The sequence below is a fragment of the Mauremys reevesii genome, linkage group 4 (genome assembly GCF_016161935.1).
Source record: "Mauremys reevesii isolate NIE-2019 linkage group 4, ASM1616193v1, whole genome shotgun sequence".
Lineage (NCBI taxonomy): Eukaryota > Metazoa > Chordata > Testudines > Geoemydidae > Mauremys > Mauremys reevesii.
Window position 1 is genome coordinate 134963584 of NC_052626.1, and position 18193 is coordinate 134981776.

At 47.4% G+C, this 18193-nt stretch overlaps 2 protein-coding genes across 2 annotated transcripts in view; both read left to right on the forward strand.

Annotated features, from left to right (window-relative positions):
• The window catches only part of LOC120403911 (complement receptor type 1-like), a 626098-nt gene that overhangs the window by 152983 nt on the left and 454922 nt on the right, over nt 1-18193 (forward strand). The window contains exon 2 of the mRNA XM_039535862.1: nt 5407-5441. Within this exon, the coding sequence (XP_039391796.1) occupies nt 5407-5441 (35 nt within the window). The remainder of the gene's footprint in view (nt 1-5406; nt 5442-18193) is intronic.
• Nucleotides 4679-16400, forward strand: LOC120403916 (C4b-binding protein alpha chain-like). Its single transcript, XM_039535875.1, has 7 exons — nt 4679-4820; nt 5809-5997; nt 8025-8118; nt 9968-10053; nt 10928-11122; nt 13899-14098; nt 15530-16400. Exons 1-7 carry the CDS (start codon nt 4694-4696, stop codon nt 15683-15685), a joined length of 1047 nt encoding a protein of 348 aa, XP_039391809.1. The 5' UTR covers nt 4679-4693; the 3' UTR covers nt 15686-16400.

Genomic DNA, 18193 nt, shown 5'->3' on the forward strand with positions numbered 1-18193 from the left:
GGATAGAGGTGGGGCATTTTCTTCAGCTGCCCCCATCAAGTGTGGGGAGGGCCACCTGCAGCAAGTAAGGGGGGGGGGGTCAGCACGCAGGGGAACTCCCCACCCCAGCTCACCCCTGCCCTGCCTGAGCACACCATGGCTGCTTCACTTCTACCCATCTCTCAGGCTTGCAGCACCTAAGCTGATTGACACCGCAAGCCTGGGAGGCAGGAGAAGTGATGCAGCCACAGCATGCTCAGGGAGGAGGTAGGGCAGGGGTGAGATGCTTCACTTCTCCTGCCTCCCAGGCTTGCTGCCCCAGGGGGGGAGGAGGGTGCCTCAGGGCAGAGGGGGGGAAGCTGCCGTGGGCATAGAGGCGCAAGGTGGAAGTTTTGCCTAGGGCATGAAACATCCTTGCACCGGCCCTGCCCCAATCAAACCTCTTCTAAAGGTGCACAGGGAGGATTAGAAGCAGGAAATCCATGGATCTCTCATTTCTTAAGCAAGCACCCAACTACTGGACTATAGAGTGATCCTAGCCCTTTGCCTGCCCCAATTCCTAGTGAAGTAAAGGAGAACACGGCTCCAACAGGAAAGCCAGAGCAGCTCCTCCTTCAAAGCCTGCCGCACTAACTAGCAGACAGGCGACAAGAACAAGGACTGCTAACAGCCCAGGAACGCACCCTAACACTGCCCTGTAGAGGGCTTTCCATGCTGAGCTCTTGCTTTGGCCCAATGAACAGAAAATTCAAGTGGCACAACATGAACGCCTCAGGGTTGTCACTGTTCAGAGCCCTTCCCATGAGGCCCAGAGAAAAACTGACCCCCAGGTCTGTACTATTCTGGGATTACTCTTCCTATTGCACTAGATTCCAGAGTTGCAGGGGTGCATGTCGTGGGTGCAGCAGAGGACTGGCAGTGCGGCTGTGTGGGTGGTTCTCTGAGCTCTGCTGTTGTGCATGAGCAGCCTTATCTCTGCTATGTCCTAACCTTTAGCAGCTTGATTTTGCAACCAAAATCAATATGAGCAGAGCTCTCATTGTGTGAAGTGTCCTAGTGTGGTTTTTCTTAAATGTAAGGCATTTTATTAGATAAGTAACACCCACTCCCTCTGAACTCTCACCCCGCTACATAGGCTGCTACCACTTGAGCTACAGAACTAACTACATTAACTCATAGCAGTGGAAGGTTGTTATCGCCAAATGAGCCACTGGAGTTACCCTGGGATGGGGGGAGCATGGCTCAGCTCCCCCTCTCTCCTCCACCATCTTGCCCATGGACAGCTGCTGCTCCTGCCCCCTGGCTCTGGGAGGTGTAGTAGTAAGAGAGAGCCTGGAGCCCAGGGCCTGGTACAAGGCCTGGCTGAATCAAAGTCAGCAAAAGCCATATGCTGAGCAAAAGTCAGGCCCTGTTACAGGTTCCTTGTCCAGTACATGAACTTGGCAAAATTGGGCTGGCATTGCTAAAACACAGACACTCCTAAGTACTAGGCCCTAGGTATTCATGTAAACACACTCCAGAAGGCTTGCACAGATACACCCCAACATAGATTTATAGCATCAACCTACTCCTTGAAGACAGGGACACTCTGACCCCTCCAAAGATAAGGACAGGATGACGGGACAATAGCTAGAGATGTTTTGTTCGAACCAGCAGGTACGGGATGTAGGGTCAGTAACACGTTGGTCACGCATCAGATTGCAATACATAACTTATTTGTATCAATGTATAAAAGAGGAGTTATAGGAGCGGCACCTTTGTCCAGTCAAGGCGGCAGCAGAAGGTCCCGTTGTTGAATAAGCCGATTCCATAGTGACAGACATACCTGTGTTCGTATCCCTGTGGCGTCTGCCAGGTGCTAGGACCGTGCCTTGTTGACAATAAACCTGGTTGAGTGACTTTTGCCTCTGAACCAGGTCTGTCATTTTTCTGGGCAGTTCTATCAAAGTCTGCTGAGCTGGGTACTTGCGCAGAGCCAGGACAGCGTACAGAACACACATGCACACCAACTAACAACAGGAGGATGGTAGTGGAGGCCGTGCCCTGGTTCTCTCTTCTCCTCTGCCCTCTTGCAGTTCCCAGTGCAGTGTCTGCTTCAGTTATTATTCTGGCAGGCTGTCAGCATTTTTCCTGGAGATGCCCGTGAGAGAAGGGAAATGGTAACGTCTAACAGTTAATAACTCAGGCAGACGTGAATGGAATTTCAAAGCTGAAAGGACTAGGCGCACCGGTGATCTTGGCACAGATGTCAGTGTTTCTTCTCCTAGATCAGAGCTCTGCCTGCACTTACTCTTCTCCCATAGGTGCCAACTGCATGGGTGCTGCAGGGCTGAAGCACCCACGGAAAAAATATTAGTGGGTCTTTAGCACTCACCAGCAGCCACCTCCCCTCTTTCCCCCAGCACCTCCTACCCACCAACCACCCTGCTGATCAACTCCTCCCCCTCCCTCCCTCCCTCCCAGTGCTTACTCTCTGCCGCAATCAGCTGTTTTGCAGCATGCAGGAGGCTCTGGAAGGGGGAGGAGCTGAGACAGGGCACACTTGGGGAGGGGGTGGAACTGGGGCAGAGCCAGGGGGTTGAGCACTCCCCAGGCCCAAAGGAAGCCGGCGCCTATGTCTTCTCCCGACATAGCAATAAGATCCAGCACCTCCTGTGTACTCCATGCTGGAGCGCATTTGCAGCCTTGAGTCTCCATGATCAGCTGTGCTGGTGAGCTCTCCACGCTGATCAAACAGAAAATGAAGTTCCCAGGGCTTTAATGGGGAAGTGGCTGTTGCCTATGTACCTGGCTGACGTGCAGGGAATTGAAAGTGCGTTCCAGAGCGGTCACAGTGGAGCACTAGGGGACACCTCCTGGAGGCCAATTCATTTGAATTACACAGCACAGTGTTTGCACTATTCCCATGTTGACCAGTGGATGTCGAATCGACCGCAATGCCTCTCACAAATGTGGAGTACAGAAGTCAATGTTACAGGCCACTTAGGTCAGCGGAAGGGACTCGGTAGTGTAGACACATTATTAAATCGACCTAATGCGCCCTATGTCGACTAACTTTGTAGTGTAGACCAGGCCTTAGTCATCAGTCAAGCACCTAGCCTGTTTGGTTGTTATAAAATACCATTGTCTTCACTCTTCATGACATTGTTTATATTCATTTTGCAGAGTCAGGAAAAATTAGTAAAGATTTGGGGGCAAATCCTGCAGTCTTTAAATAAGGACTGGATATGTTCTCACTAAACAGCCATCAGAGTCAACAACTCTTGCCTAATTTAAGGATTGAGGAATGATTTCAGGTGTTGGCCTATTGTTTGGGATGAGAAACAGGTGGCTGGGCTAAGGGCCTGCTTTACCCTGGGAAGGATACCCAGAGCCTGGGGAAAACACGCTGAGGAAAACACACTGGTATTCAACCTCTTTGTTAACTATCACCCATGCCCCTCTCTTCTCCCAGGGACTCATTACTGGAGTCAACTGACTGTTGAATTCCCAGAAACAAAAGGGAAAGTAGTCATTTCAGTCAATATTTTCAGCTGTGTTCACCTTCACACAAGGCCTGGAGGGCTCAATATGGCTAATTGGGCCAATCTACCCAGTCTGCACCTGGAGGAGACTGGGATTTAAGTAGATCAAGAGCAACTGGGCAGGAACAGGTGGGGCCCATATAAACCAGGAAGCTCTAGCAACAGAAGTGGTTGGGAGGTGGGAGTCTTCAGTTACTTCCTAGAAGAAGGGACATGTATGGGGAACTAGATGCCAATAGTTTATGGTTATCCTTAGGGAGAAGGATGTGTGGCTTGGTGAGCCTAGTGAAGGGGGAGAGATGAATAAGGCCTAGTGGAAAAGCAACAAGATATGGAGTAGCTCATATCCTGGCTGTTAATGAGAGGATCCCTGAGCCAGGCCCTGGAAGAGAGGGTGGGCCTAGGTCCCTCTGCTAGCTACTGAGGAAGTGGTACCAGCTGGGCAGTGAGTGATAAGACTACCTGAGATCATCTCTCATGAGAGGGTTTACAAATCCAGCTGGGGGAACACATGGTGACTTGGCTGAGTCATGAAGAGAAGACTGGGGTTCCTGGAGTGGAAAGGTCCCCAGAGTGACAGATGATGATAGAGACACAATACCTGGCCACAGCTAATACCTGGGATGGCTTGGAGAAGGCACCACTAGTGATGAGGTTACCCCTTGATAAGATCTCACAGTCCCTCCTGGTACCCATTTGTGGTCACTTCAGTAAACCCAACAATTTAATGATTTTACAACTAAATTATGTTACACCCTGCTCATTTTCAATGGTGGTCACCAGCAGGGCAACTGGTTTAGCAACAGTAAGAGTTTCCCTTTGAGTGCCTCTGGATGCCAACCGTTTGCAGTGATGCAGAAGCAGCTTCTTCAAAACAAGGTATGATTGTCAGGGCAATTATTGGTAACACATTTCATCCCAGAAAGGTTAATGTGATTCTGGGGAAAACACATCAATATTCCTTTTGTTTGCTAGATACCAATCATACCCCCGCCCTCCAGTGAGCTCAGGACTGGCATAATCTGAGAGTCGAATTCCCCAGAACGCAAGAGCCAGGTGTGTTTGTTTTTCTACATTCCTTGGTAACCACTTCCTTCCACTTAGCTGATCCACGAATGTTTGTCTAGCGATGTATGATCCCAGTGAATATAGACAAGACCTGGATCCTATTTCAGTTGTGTTGTTCCCTTATGGACCTGAACCCGCCCCATTTCAAGTGGCTTTATTCCTACTCCCCCTTACACTGTCCCCTTGGCTCTAACGCGGTTAGCGGGCCATGGCCCGTCGGGGGAGAGAGAATTGAACTATCCCCGACAGGTGTTTGTCTCTGGAGGGCGGAGCCGCGCGGGGGAGACGCAGGGGGTCGCTGGCTGCACAGCCGGGGGAGGCTGTTGCGCTCGTCCCTTACCCTCAGCCTGATGCGCACAAGCCCCGCAGCTGCTCCGAGCCTGGCGCGGCCGCACTGCGGGGTTGTGCGGGCTCCGCGCTGGAGGCGGGTGAAAGGGGCGGAGGGACGTGACGCTGGAACAGCCGGCGCGGGTTAGATCCGCCGCCCACGAATAGCTGCCCGCGCTCCGTGTAACGGGCCCACGGCCTCCCACGGGGCGGGCTGGGCGCTGAGCCCGGGGGCGAACCAGTGACCCGGCCAAGCGCAGCGCCCCCGCCCCGGGTCAGGTACCTGCTGCCCGGACAGCACGTGGGTGCCGGGCAATGACACCAGCCCCGCCCCGCCCGGCTGAGACTCCGCCCCCTTCCCGCTTGGCCGCGCCCTCTTACCCCTGAGCCGGGGTGGGCCCAGGGCTGCCGCAGACGCGGCGCAGCCTTTGCCCCGCGAGTGACCCCCAGCTACTGCTGCCATGGTCTCGGCTCTGCGCTGCCCGCCCGGCGCCCGGGGGCTCCTGGCGCTGCTGCTGCTGCTGCCCCTGCCCGGGGCTCGCGGTGAGTGGGGCGGGGCTCGCCTCCCCCTGGCCCGCTTCAGGCTGTTCCCGCTCCTAGAAACCGTGACTGGCCGCGGGAGCGGAACCGGCACGTGGCCGGCTGGGATCGGTAGAGCGGGATGGTCCGTAACGCCCGGGCCGTGCGGAGTCTGCCTGGGGCTTGCGCGCTCCTGCCGGGGTGTCAGTGACACTCTTGTATCAACCCCCACAGCAAACCAGCTGCAAAGCGGCGATGGGAACAATCCATCCACATTGTCCCCAAGGAAGCGAGTTACAGGGATTGCCCAGTTCCTAGAGCTCTGTTAAACAGCCTGTATCTCTTTTAGCTGACTTGCTTCCCCCCTGGTTCTGTCTGTCTCTATGGCTAGGACAATGTGGGCGTCCTCCAATGCTCAGTTTTGCGGAGCCACCCAAGGGAGTGAGGAATAGCTATTGGATTGGAGCCTATATTAAATACTCCTGTCGCCCAGGATACTCTCCGGCCTCTGGAAAGTCTCTTTTCCTTGAATGTGGTGCAGATTCAACATGGTCAGTAATAGACCCTGAGTTTTGTGTAGGTGAGTGTCTTTGTTGCTTTTGATTTACAAGCCACCTTTTTCCCCCAAAACAAGGGAGTCCCAACTAGGGAACTGGTTCCCTGTTAACCACTGGCTGCTGTAAACACTTTCTAAATCCCCTTTAGTCAGTTTTTGATTAGATTAATAGTTGTCTTTTTTTAATGACATGTTTAGTTAAAATTCCAAACACTTGTGTCTTGGCAGGTCACTTTAAGAGCAGCTAACATACCAACTTTCAGTCATTTCAGTTTTCTGAGTCACATGCTCTCAGATAGGCTTAAGAGGAGGGGTAGATTTGCCACCTTCCTTGACCCTTTTTATGCCTCAGAATATTATAGACCCTAGACAGCAACTTCAGAATAATGCATTTCTTGTCTACCAGAGACCCCACTGTCCCTATGATGTTCATGTGACTATTGGGAGGTATTCAGTGCCCACCAGTGGAGTTACAGGAATTTGGTACTTTATGCTAGTACTTTATCTATGCTTTAAATGGAGATATAAAATTAAAGGACATTGAAACCTTAATCTGCTTTAATTTCCTTAAGGATCTTGGTTCTTATCATGTCACAGCTTGTACTCAAATACAGCTACAACTCGGAACAGTTAAATTCATCGTGTTCATAGTATTTCCCATTCCTGAGAACATCACAAATTTTGCAACCAAGTGAAAAACCTTGGCGTACTGTCTCTTTTTGAAAAATTGAAGTCACTCTATTCCCTAATGCCTATGTGAGGAGGAACTATTTTTATTTATTATTGGTTATTATCTTAGAAAACTAATGAATATAGAATTCAAACATACTAAAATCACTTTTTACTAAAAGTAAACCCAGTATTGAATAACAATATATTACAAACTTGGTAAAAATACTAATTCAGCGGTCGTCAACCTTTCAGAAGTGGTGTGCTGAGTCTTCTTTCAGTCACTCTAATTTAAGGTTTCACATGCCAGTAATACATTTTTAGAAGGTTTAACTCTTTCTATAATATATAACTCAACTATTGTTGTATGTAAAGTAACTAAGTTCTTTTTAAAATGTTTAAGAAGCTTCATTTAAAATTAAATTAAAATGCGGAGCCTCCTGGACCAGTGGCCAGAACCTGGGCAGTGTGAGTGTCACTGAAAATCACCTTGTGTGCTGCCTTTGGCACATGAGCCATTGGTTGCCTATCCCTGTACTAATTCATAATAAAACTCCTGGATTCCAGTGCCACTCAGGTTTGGCCGAGCCATCATGATGACAGCAGCCTGTGTAGGCAGAGGCAGATTAGAGCTTTGTAGGGCCCTGGGCCAGAGCAAGTGGGGGGGGGGGAGGGCTCTTCCCAACCTTTCTACCTGCAGTCCCCTGTCTTCCTCCCCAGGTGTTCCAGCTGGGGAATGGGATCAGGGTGCAGAAGCTTGCCCTGCCCACCTGGCACTCCTGCAAGACCCTGTGCCCCAACCCTGCTCCCTAGCAGGAGCACTGGGCAGGTGCATGGAGTGGGTTGGAGTACAGGGGCACCCATTTTTCTGGGGGGCCCCAATTGGTCAGGCTCCTGGGCAAGAGCCCTGTTGGGTCAGTGACTAATGTGACACTGTGAGTTGGCCAAATCTGAGTGGCACTGCAACCCCATGAGCCAGGTCACAACTCCACTCAGACAGTCGAGGGGCGGGGGCCACACTGTTATGTTACAGTCCTAGAGGTTGCAATGACTGAAACAGAGACCAGCCCAGCCAGCCCCTTGGCACAGGAACTGCCACTGTGGGGTGAGTGCCAGGTAGGGCCCAACCCTCCTGGGATGCAAGACCTGAGTGAAACCACCCCAGGGCCTCCATGCACACACTATTTATTGGGTCACGACAGCCCTTAAACGTTTTACAAAGGAGTCCTCAGCCCAAAATAGGTTAACCACTGGATTAGACCATTGGCTTGATCTGCCATATTACTTGCTATGTTAGGGGGAGCAAGTTAGCATATCCCTTTTTTCTTTTTCCCATTAAGGTCATATGAGGTAACACTAATATTAGTCTCGTTTTCTTCTAGGAAAACCATGTAAAGCACTAGAACTAGAAAATGGCAGAGTTGATTTGACCAATCTCCGGTTTGGTGCAACAGCAACCTTCTCCTGTAATGAAGGGTGAGTGGCAAGTTGCTGCTTTTGACTAACAGATCCTAGACTGGTGTAAAAGTGCTAGTGAAGTCTGGCAAAATAAGTCTAGACAGCCTGCTTAACTTCAAGAACATAAGTGGGTCATGTGCTATACATCTGTGGCCATGAGCTGGGCCCTTGTTTAGAATTATGCCTGTGACTTTCAAAGGAGTTGAAGGACGCTAGCCACCCATTTATGGCTACTCTTCAGAGGGAGATGGGCACTTAACTCGCTCAGGTGCTTATGGAAATCCCAGCCTAAACCTTCAATAGGTCATCCCAGCAGCTGCTGGATCATGAGTCATAAGGGAAAGCCCCACCTGACAGGTAATGTGACACTTGCTGATTGGCACCAATCTCTGCCATGTTACAGGGGCTGTTATTGTTCAGTCCTAGCATCTTGAATCGGTGCTGGTATTGAGAGGCCCATAAAAGGCAGCACCAGCTAGAAGCAGCCGCCTTCCTCCTCTACCACAGCAAATATTTGTCTGTCCCTTTGTTATAGCTGTCGATAGTTATCAGGGCAGTGTCGAGTTCATTTGTTGCTTTTGTCCATACGGGTTATGTGACAAGCCTTGGGGAATCATAAATGGGTTGTGGCCTCATTCCACTGAGCAGGTGCTTTCTGGGTGTTGAGATAACTGAATAGATTGCATTGTATGGGGACCAAAAAACACAACCAAAAACAGTGCAGGGTTTTTTTTTTTCCCCAGTGTATCACAACCCCTGCTGCCAGGTCTAGCCCTCTAAAGTTTAAGTCCTCTGGGAAGAGGAGTCAGATGTTTCTGAGTAGAAGCCGACCCCCAGTCTGAGTGAGAAGATATGGTGGGGGAAGGTAACTCCTTGATGGTGACTGGCTCTCCAAACCCCATGCAAGTTAAATGCCTTTTTCTGTGGATTGGTTGTCAGCCTGGCTTTTGGGTGAAGTAGGTTGATCCACAGTTGAAGGATTTGTGGAGGTTGGGTTTCCTTGCAGTAGCCTACATGGACTGAAGGCCTTAGATTTGTGCAGTTCCCTGGGTACTGGTACTGGTTAGGTCTTGGACAGTTAAGATGCTCAGGTTTTGAATATGGAAGAGGGATGGGGTCAGGTGGGTGACAGCTCAGGGCAGCTGACTTCTCTCCATTGCTTCTGTCAGGATGGGTTGTCTTTGGGTCTTTTATTTAACAAAACATTGCTGGGGAGGAAAGGTAAGGGGAGCTGCTTAAGATGAGTCATTGACAACTGGGGTAACACCTGGGCATTCAGAGAAGAGGTGTCTAGTACTGCTGCAGATAAAACCACAGTATTTCTAAGGTGTAAAATGGTGGCCGCTCGCATGTCAAACGCTCTCCTACGTCTTAGAAACATCAGATGAGGCACAGCCTCCTACCCAGCAAGTCCAAACCCTTTTTCCACATGAAAGCACCGTGAGCAGACCAGTTGTGTCTAAAATAACATGGTTTCGTGGGCATTTATTAAGTTTTATAGCAGGGATGATTAGAGCCCTCTTCCACCTGTTAGAGATATTTGTACTCCTTACTATGTGTATCTCCAATTTGAAGAAGGATCACTTGTTCCCCTTTGCAGAGAATTAACAAGCATTCCCAAGCATCTGACTAGTGTAGACAAGCAGTGAGGGCACTCTCTTGCTAATAGTTTATAGCTCTAGATTGCCTTTAATTACTTAGTGTTCTTTGGTCCCATGGCATTAGACATATGTTTTATAGCAGAAATGACCCTGATCAATCATTTGTCTCCACCTACTGGCATAAAGTAACCATGTTCCATCTTTCTGAACTATAACCTAGTTCTTTGCTTACTTCAGTAACAAACCTGAATCTTTTTTTTCTTTAGTTACAGATTGAGTGGACCGACTTCCACCCAATGTGTGCTTGCGCGAAATGGAGTTGATTGGGATAAGGAGGTTCCACTTTGCCAAGGTAAACTAATGTAATGGTTTTAGGAACAGCTCACATCTGGAGATGATGCAGCATAGCTGGTGCTACAGAAGAGTCTCTGTTCTTACATCTTTTAATCCAAATAAGAGTAAAACTTGAGGATGCATGTTTGGTTGGGGAGAGAATGAAATCATACTGTGGTTTGCCATTGGTATTTGGATGACTCCTATAGAATCAATGCTTAAACACAAAGTCCCTTCTACATTGTTCACCTGGCACTGTTTAATATTGATGATCCAACAGGCCTCATGGCATCTCTTTGCTATTGTATGTGGTGTAATCCTGCTGCTCACTAAGTAAAAGGCATAATGATTTTAAGAAGTTTTGACCCTTCCCAAATCTGACTGTCCACTTAAAATCTGAGGCACTTTTGGAGTGGATCACAATTAATTTGCCTCTACTTTAATTTGATTTCTTGAATGCTTTCTGGGCTTGGTCTATCAATCATGCTGCTGATGGTCCAGTCTAGAAACAGCTGCTGCTACAAGAAATGTCCTTTGTTTTTCTGCTGGGAACAACACTAGCTCCAGAGATGCTGGGCAAAAAGTTCTGGCTCACTGAGGCTAATGTTGGGGGAGGGGCATGCTCTGGTAAAGTCATCTTCCAGAGCTGGTGTTTTATGGAGCATCCTCCTTGAGCAATGGACAAACCAGGTTGGGACGAGCCTAAAAGTAGAAAAACCTTCAGAATCTGAAAGGAGTATTGCTTCAAATGTTAAAATATGTTAAGTCCCCTTCCAAATGGCTAAATAGCTCTCGGGGCAGGGGAGGATCTGAGGCAACTTTCTTAGTGAAAACTCTCTTCGGTTCACCTTCAATGTGAACTTTAATTTTTATGTTGACATTCTTTGCTTCAGCAATATCTTGTCGTCCACCTCCTGATATCACCCATGGATCCCATAATGCTCTGATTGGAGACGAGTTTTCCTTTGGCTCAGCGGTAACTTACAAATGTGACCAGGGCTTCTCTCTTATTGGAGAGGCCTTGATTCGTTGTACAACAAAAGATAATGTCAATGGAGAGTGGAGTGGGCCTGCCCCTGAATGCAAAGGTTAGTAGCATCTGTTTTCAGCCTCCTCTTATTCTACTATTGCCTTCCAGGAAAAAACTGTTTTGACTGCTAAGCAAACCCATAAACCAGAGGGAGGTCCATATTTATTTCCTGTAAATACATATCTTGAAAACTAGTTACTGTTGGAAACCCAATCTCTAAAGAAGGAAACCCATTTCTCTAATTTCTGGAAACCATTTTGCCTCTTGTATATCCTGTGGTCATCTTGTCTCCCTTCAGTGTTCCAAGATTGCAGTTAATTCTCATATCAGAAACAGTTCTCTTTATGTAGAGAGAAACTCTTAAACTCTGGTTTTGCTTTTATGCCAGTACCCTACTATTCGAGTGCTAAAGAGGGCAGGGGAAGGGGAAGACATACAAGCAGGATTGTTTGGCAATCCTCTTTTTCAAAACTCTCTGGGAGGGCTCCTTGGCAATGAAGGCTCATGCCTTTTTTTTTTTTTTTTGGTGGGGCGGGGGGAGGAGAAATTAAGGTCATTGTACAATCCTCATGTTGGTGACGGTAATGCCGTGTTCAGACACACATTTCATTTATCTAACAACGCGTTTATATACTTGGTATCCAAGCAGCTCCACCATCTTGGGCTTATTCTTGATGGGTTTCCCCATCTTAACAGGGATTGTGAGGTTTTTAGAGGCATGGCTTGGTGGGTTGCTGACTTCGCTACAGAATATAAAGCTCCCAAAAGCAGGAATGTGAATGTAAGCTAACTTGAATGGTGTTGAGAACAGTCCATGACTGGAGATGATGCAGTGTAACTGGTGTTAAATGTTCTTCACAAGTGCAATCTGTGTAGACAATCACTCGGAGTGCATGAGCCCCACGGGTGCAAGACCGGGTCTTCTGAATAGCCATGTTCACTGGGGCAGTGTCTATTCCCTGGATGCCATCTCACCTTGAAGGTATAAAAGGCAGAGCACTTCTGCTGTTGTCTATTGGGTGAAAACCTGTGTCTTTGTCCCTTCTGACTTGAGTATCTCCAGGCTGCACCATACCCTCCTTTCACCATAAACTTCCTAGCACAGACAGATTGCCCAAGGACACATGGTTGCTTTCTCTTCAGAGGGTTTTTAACAGGTATAATTGCTACAGTTATACATCCCACACAGTTCTTCCTATGCAGGTCAACTTTATTTTTAAGTTAAAAAGCATTACAGAGAGAACAACATGTGTGCATGCTAATAAGCTTCCCATATTTTAACCCGACCATATCTTTGGATTGTGGCAGGCATAGTCCTTCATCTGCCACCCAAGGGGGATTCCTTCTAGTTATTAATTCATCACAGCTTTAGCTCAGAACAAGCACCTGATCCTTCAAAGCCTTTCCCAAGGATTGGGGCCCTCCATGGACAAGCCCTGAGGCTGTTTAAAAACAAAAAAAACCCAAGCAAATTATCCAAAAATGCTTTCTTTGTCAGTCCCTGGAGACTCCAGTTTGAACTTGAATATGCACCTCTCTAGGGGCTGACTTCAAAGGCTGATAACAGAGGAAGTACACTAGCATCCCCACCCTCTAGGGAAGGTACCTACAATGCCACAATTGTATTTTAATACAATGGACCCCGAAGGTATTGACCCTAATTCAGTACAATGAAACTTTATTCAATTAAATAATCTTAATTCTATACAGTTTGTTCAGGATATTGTCAGTCTGTCATCCATCTCCAGGTTTCTAGTTTTCCCAACTCAGTTCTCCTGGTATCATCCCTTTAGGTATGTGGTGCACTCTGGATGTGACATCAGAGTGTTTGAAACAGCCTGACTCCAAAAAGTGAGAATAACCTGCCAGTAGTCCCAAGGTCATTGAAAATCCAGTGTGGGAAGAAACTACTTGCTGCAAATGCCCCTGGAGACTAAAGCTTAACCTCTTCCTAGAATTTTGTTTAAAGGAAATAATCTGATGTTCCTATGTAGCCTGGTTTTCAGTGTGAGTTGCCTGGGAAATAGTGCACTTATGGCAGCTGGCCTAGCTTTGGTTGTTCCTTGTCTCATACTTAACATGAGCCTCTGTCTGCTTGGATTCTGGCCCTGCCCTAGAAGAGGCTGTATTCCAGTGGGGAAGAGGCAAATCTGTGTAGCATCTAGAAAAGCCCTCTGGGATCCTTCAAGATGCAAGTCACTATAGGAGTGTAAGACACTGTAAAGGAGCAAGTTCTGCTCTTCATTCCACCAGTGAGAAGCCCAGGTGACTCCATTGACTTCCATGCACTTGTCCCTTGCTGCAGAGGAGTCTGACTGCAATAAAGGGAAGAGGTTTTTACCACAAGTGTGCACAGGAACAAACTGTTAACTATTCCAAAAACCACCTGTGCTCTGCTGCCCCAGCTGGTGACACCTCCATGAAATGCCAGTCGTGTAAAATACTGGATGGGATTTCTGTGTTTAACTCAAATGCTTTTCTTTAGGTCTTGGTTTGGTAGAATGGTGGGACTGAAATCTAATGCCTCATTGTAGGTGTTGATTGGATCACTTGATAGTCACTCTGAGCTGAATCCTGAAAGGTGCTGAATACCTGCTATTCCAATTCACTTCAGTGTTGGCTCCACACTCAATCATGGACCCTCTTTCTCTATTGAGAGAGAGATTCACAGGGTAGCTGGTTTTACAAGCTGTTTATAAACCAGAACTACAATGAAATACACTCAAGACCCTTTACCCACAGTTTATCTGCTCTCTCCCATTTTGAGCAATAACCAGCATTCACAGTGCATCTGCTCCTCTCAATGAACTGCCTCTCCTGCATTTTCTTTTCAGTTGGGTGTCTGAAGCCAGAGGTGCAAAATGGAAACCTGTTCAATGCAGTGGATGAAAAAATGTGGTACAGTGTGAATGAAACCATTTCTTTCAAATGCTCTCCTGGATACCAGTTTTCAAGCCATTCCCTCCTACCTGCAACAGACAGATTTAGTATTACTTGTTTAGTGGATGGCAGCTGGACAGCATTACCGAAGTGTGTAAGTATCACTGTCAAGTTGGGTTTCTTGATGCACCTTCCCCAATTTCTAATATAAAGAATAGTAGTAACCATGCTTTGATTTAATGAAGCAGACTTAACTTCATGAGGTCTTTGTGATCAGGTAGGCACATGTGCCATTAATAAACCATATGGTGAAAAAACATATTTATCTGAAAACAAAACCATCCCTCACTACATCTTCTATTTTTTTTAAAAAACTTTCTTCCTTTGATAGCAGCTGCTCCATGGAAAAAGTAAAATTCAGTGGGTAAAAATCACAACAGGAAGAAAACTTCCCTATTACAAATGGTCAGGTTTTCTGGCAATTCAAGTGTACGTTACTAATTAGCAAGATATTGCAGTGTGCTCAGCTCTATGTAAAAGGAAGACTGGTTCCTCCCCAATGTGTTTATAATCTGTGCCAGAACCTTATGTTTCTCAAAACCTCATCACGGTGGCTTAGCAGTGTCAGTTTCTGTAGAATTGAATAGGATGCAAGGATCCACAGCATCCTGAGGCAGAGAGATGTGTGACAGGGCTGGGACTTACCAGCGCGGGCACCTCCTGCTGGCAAGTCTGGGAATTAGCTCAGTTTATGCAGAGCGCCCTTGCTGGTGGTGTCCCATCAGTCCTCTCACCCCACTGGCATCTCGGCCCACATTACTCCTCACTCAGCAGCGTCCTCTAGGACACTGCCCTCTGGCAGTGTCCCCAAGTCCACGCTCGCCCCCTTCGGGACGGGGGGTTTACAGCAGCCTTTGCACCAGCCTCAGGGGCCAACCACAACCCCCAAGTCTAGCCCCTTACATCAGGTGGCAGCCTAACATGGCTACTGCTCCACGGCCTGGTCCAACACAAAGGGGAAGGGGTGGGGGACCCAGGCCCATCTACTACTCTGGGTCCCAACCCAGGGATCCTCTTATGGCAGCCTCCCTGCCCTCCTTCTCTCCCCTTGTCCCTCAGTCTTCCCTGGGTCACTTCCCCTCTGACCCCATTGCACCCACTAGGCTCTTCTATTCAGGGCCAGCAGTCTGACAGGTTTCAGGCTGGAGCCCTTCTCTGCTCCTGCAAGCCTACCCAGCACTGTGCTGTCTGTGGAGCTACTCCTTAGCCCAGGAGACTGACCCTCTCCCTCTGAAGGTCTGGGATAGACTGTTCCCTTTCTGGGCAGCCTTTATATAGGGCGTAGCCTAGCCCTGATTGGCTTGTTCTAATCTTGGCCCTGACTGGCTCCCAATAGGCCCTTTCCTGATTGGCTGCCTGCCTGTGCAGCTACACTGGCCTGCCCTGGCCCCCCACTCTCATGGGGATGGGGCAACTGCCCCACCACAATGTAACACCACAATGTAGACTCAAAGGAGCAAGCATACTTGAGAGGGTAAGTCCTTCTCTTTGACAGCATAAGCATGTTCCCTTTTTTGTTTTACAGAAAAAGCAAAGCACTTCTGATGTGTGTGAGATGGTTCCTGAGAACAAAGAGTTCAAAGAGTGTGGTGTGCCTCTGGAGACACTGAGAACTCTGCTGGAAGTGCAGAAACTGTATCTGGAGATTGAGAAACTGAAGCAGGAGCTAAAGTCACAATGAATAGCTGAGACCTGTAATCCATATTGTGATAAACTCTCTCTCCTTTGGATGCAGTTCATATAATTACACTACACACAGGATGATTTGTACTGATTTCATAGAACTTGATAATACAGCTACTAACTCAGAATAGGTAGTAAATCAGGGATCAGATTTCCTTACTGGGTGCAGTTTTTTAGGATTCTTTTGTTCTTTCCCCTTGAATTTCACAAATTTGAGTTTCCACTTGATGATAAACTAGGGATTTCAGGTCCTTGTACAGGTTTTAGGGGTTATAGTGAAGGATTGAGTTGAGATTTGGTTTTACTTGGGTAGGTTAACAATTTGCTTCCATGCTACTGAATCAGTTGATACGAGCTTTAGATGCTATGCAAAAAAACTCGAGAGTAATGTCCGCTTTTGTAGACATCCCACAATTGCTGCTTATGTTTAACTTTAATGCACCAAAACATACACATTCAAAAGTGGTGAATGGGTATTTAACTGCCCATTTCCCCACACCTTAAGAGCAGTGATGTTAATAAATTCCTGCACCTCTTTAAAAATGCCACACACACATTAGGAGCAGAGGATAGCAGTCTCAAGTGTAGAGAAGCAACCATCTGAGCCATTGCCCAATAAATGATAGGGGTGTTCTCTAACTTACACCTTGTGATCAAGTAATTATTCCTGCCCTGCAGGGCTACAATAAAATGCAATTGCATTTAACTGCTGATTCTTTGTTTTTATAACTTTGTCCCTTTGGATGTAAGGCAGGGAGATGCCCAGCATGTTTAAAGGATCATTTTATTGAGAATGAAGAACTAATTCCTTCTCCTCATCCTTCAGCCCAGTGATTAGTCTGAGTGAGCCCATGGAGACTGACCCTTCCCCTCGCACCTAGTGTGCTCAGGGTTGAATTGAATTGGCAAGGTAGTGGAAGGGAAACTTGTACTGCAGAATAAGGGGGGCTGCCAGTTTTTAGCATTTTTATTTTTTTACCACTGATGGACCCAGAGGGATCACAGATTCAGCTACATTCCTGGGGGAACAGCAGGGATTAATTTGGCCAATAGGATAAGTAGGAAAGATGGTTGGTAAATGCATTTGTTTCAGAAATCATTACTGCAGTGGAGGCTTTCATCAGGAAGGGTTAACATAGCGCTGCTCTGAGAATGTCACTTGTGATTGTCCCTATGCCAGAAATGTAACAGTGCTGCAGTCTCTTCCAGTGAGAAACCTTAGCTGTATAAAGCCAGATGCAGCTAATGGAAAAAGAACAGAAGCAGAGAAATAACATGCAGCCTCAGCCTTTGCAGGTGTGGGAAGCTTCTGTCTCCTTGGACCTGTGATTACTACTGAGCTCACAGAGCAGGATAGGGGGTGACTCTCTGTTGGGTGAGCTAGTGGTGTCAGGGAGCTGGAATCAATTTAAATCCACCCTGGGAATCCTTAGGAGCTCGGGCCAGAAGTTACACTGACTCAGCACATCCAAGCTGTGTCTTTGGCTGTTAGCTGTGTTTTTGGGGGGTCCTGGCTGCCTCTTACCTGTACTCTGCAGCATCACATTGCAACATGCCTGCACACCCAGGCAGTCTCTCTAATAGCAGAGACTTGAGTTGAATTTGACCCACAGCCTCTTACTTCTCATCACAGCTGCTTTCCTGTGCTATCCTGGAGGAAGGTAGGCAATGTGATCTTTTCTATGTGCCCATTGACCACTAGAGGCCACTCTTTGACAATCATTTTGTGCACTACCTCCCCCTCTATTCTGGGTCCAATCCTGTCCCCGTTACTCATATTGAGTAATGCTTCACTCCACTATGGTCAAAGGAACAATACCAAGCTCTTCCTAGGAAGCGGGAGACTAACGGCAGCTATCAAAACTGTTGAAGTGGTTCAGGGCCAGTGATAACTCTCACTAACTAAATATTCTGGTTGGTGGTGGTAGTAGTAGGTTTGTAACTGGTGTCAGTCTGTGCCTACTTTAGAGGCCTCTGGGTTTTCCTTCTCACTGGGCAAGTAATAACATGGATACTTTGTTCTGTTTTTTTTTTTTTTATTAATTCACATGCTATAGATGAGCCTGTGAATTGTACCGGCATATGCTGAGGAATACAGATCTAGAAGCAGGGACTCCCCATCCCCACTATCTTAAAAATGAGTCCTGTGGCACCTTAAAGACAAACATGTATTGGAGCATAAGTTTTCATGGGTGAATACCCACTTCGTCAGACGCATGTGTCTGACGAAGTGGGTATTCACCCATGAAAGCTTGTGCTCCAATACGTCTGTTAGTCTTTAAGGTGCCACACAAAAATCAGGACTGTCCCTATAAAATCAGGACATCTGGTCACCCTAGCTACCCCTCTGATACTTAAAAATCTGAGTGTCTCATACCAAGCAGGAGTTTTGCAACTGACATTAATGGGAACAGGATTGAAATGATTAGTTATGAAGTACCACAACTCTCATCACCATCTATGGAAAATGCAGCTGCTGATCACCTCTCAGCATCTGTCCTTTCAT

Bases quoted from the DNA above. Each gene is read 5' to 3' on its own strand.
- LOC120403916 (XM_039535875.1), top strand. From the start codon at position 4,694: ATGGACCTGAACCCGCCCCATTTCAAGTGGCTTTATTCCTACTCCCCC. The intron at 4,821-5,808 runs GTGTTTGTCTCT...CTCTATGGCTAG, and splicing joins AATTGAACTATCCCCGACAG to GACAATGTGGGCGTCCTCCA. The intron at 5,998-8,024 runs GTGAGTGTCTTT...GTTTTCTTCTAG, and splicing joins AGACCCTGAGTTTTGTGTAG to GAAAACCATGTAAAGCACTA.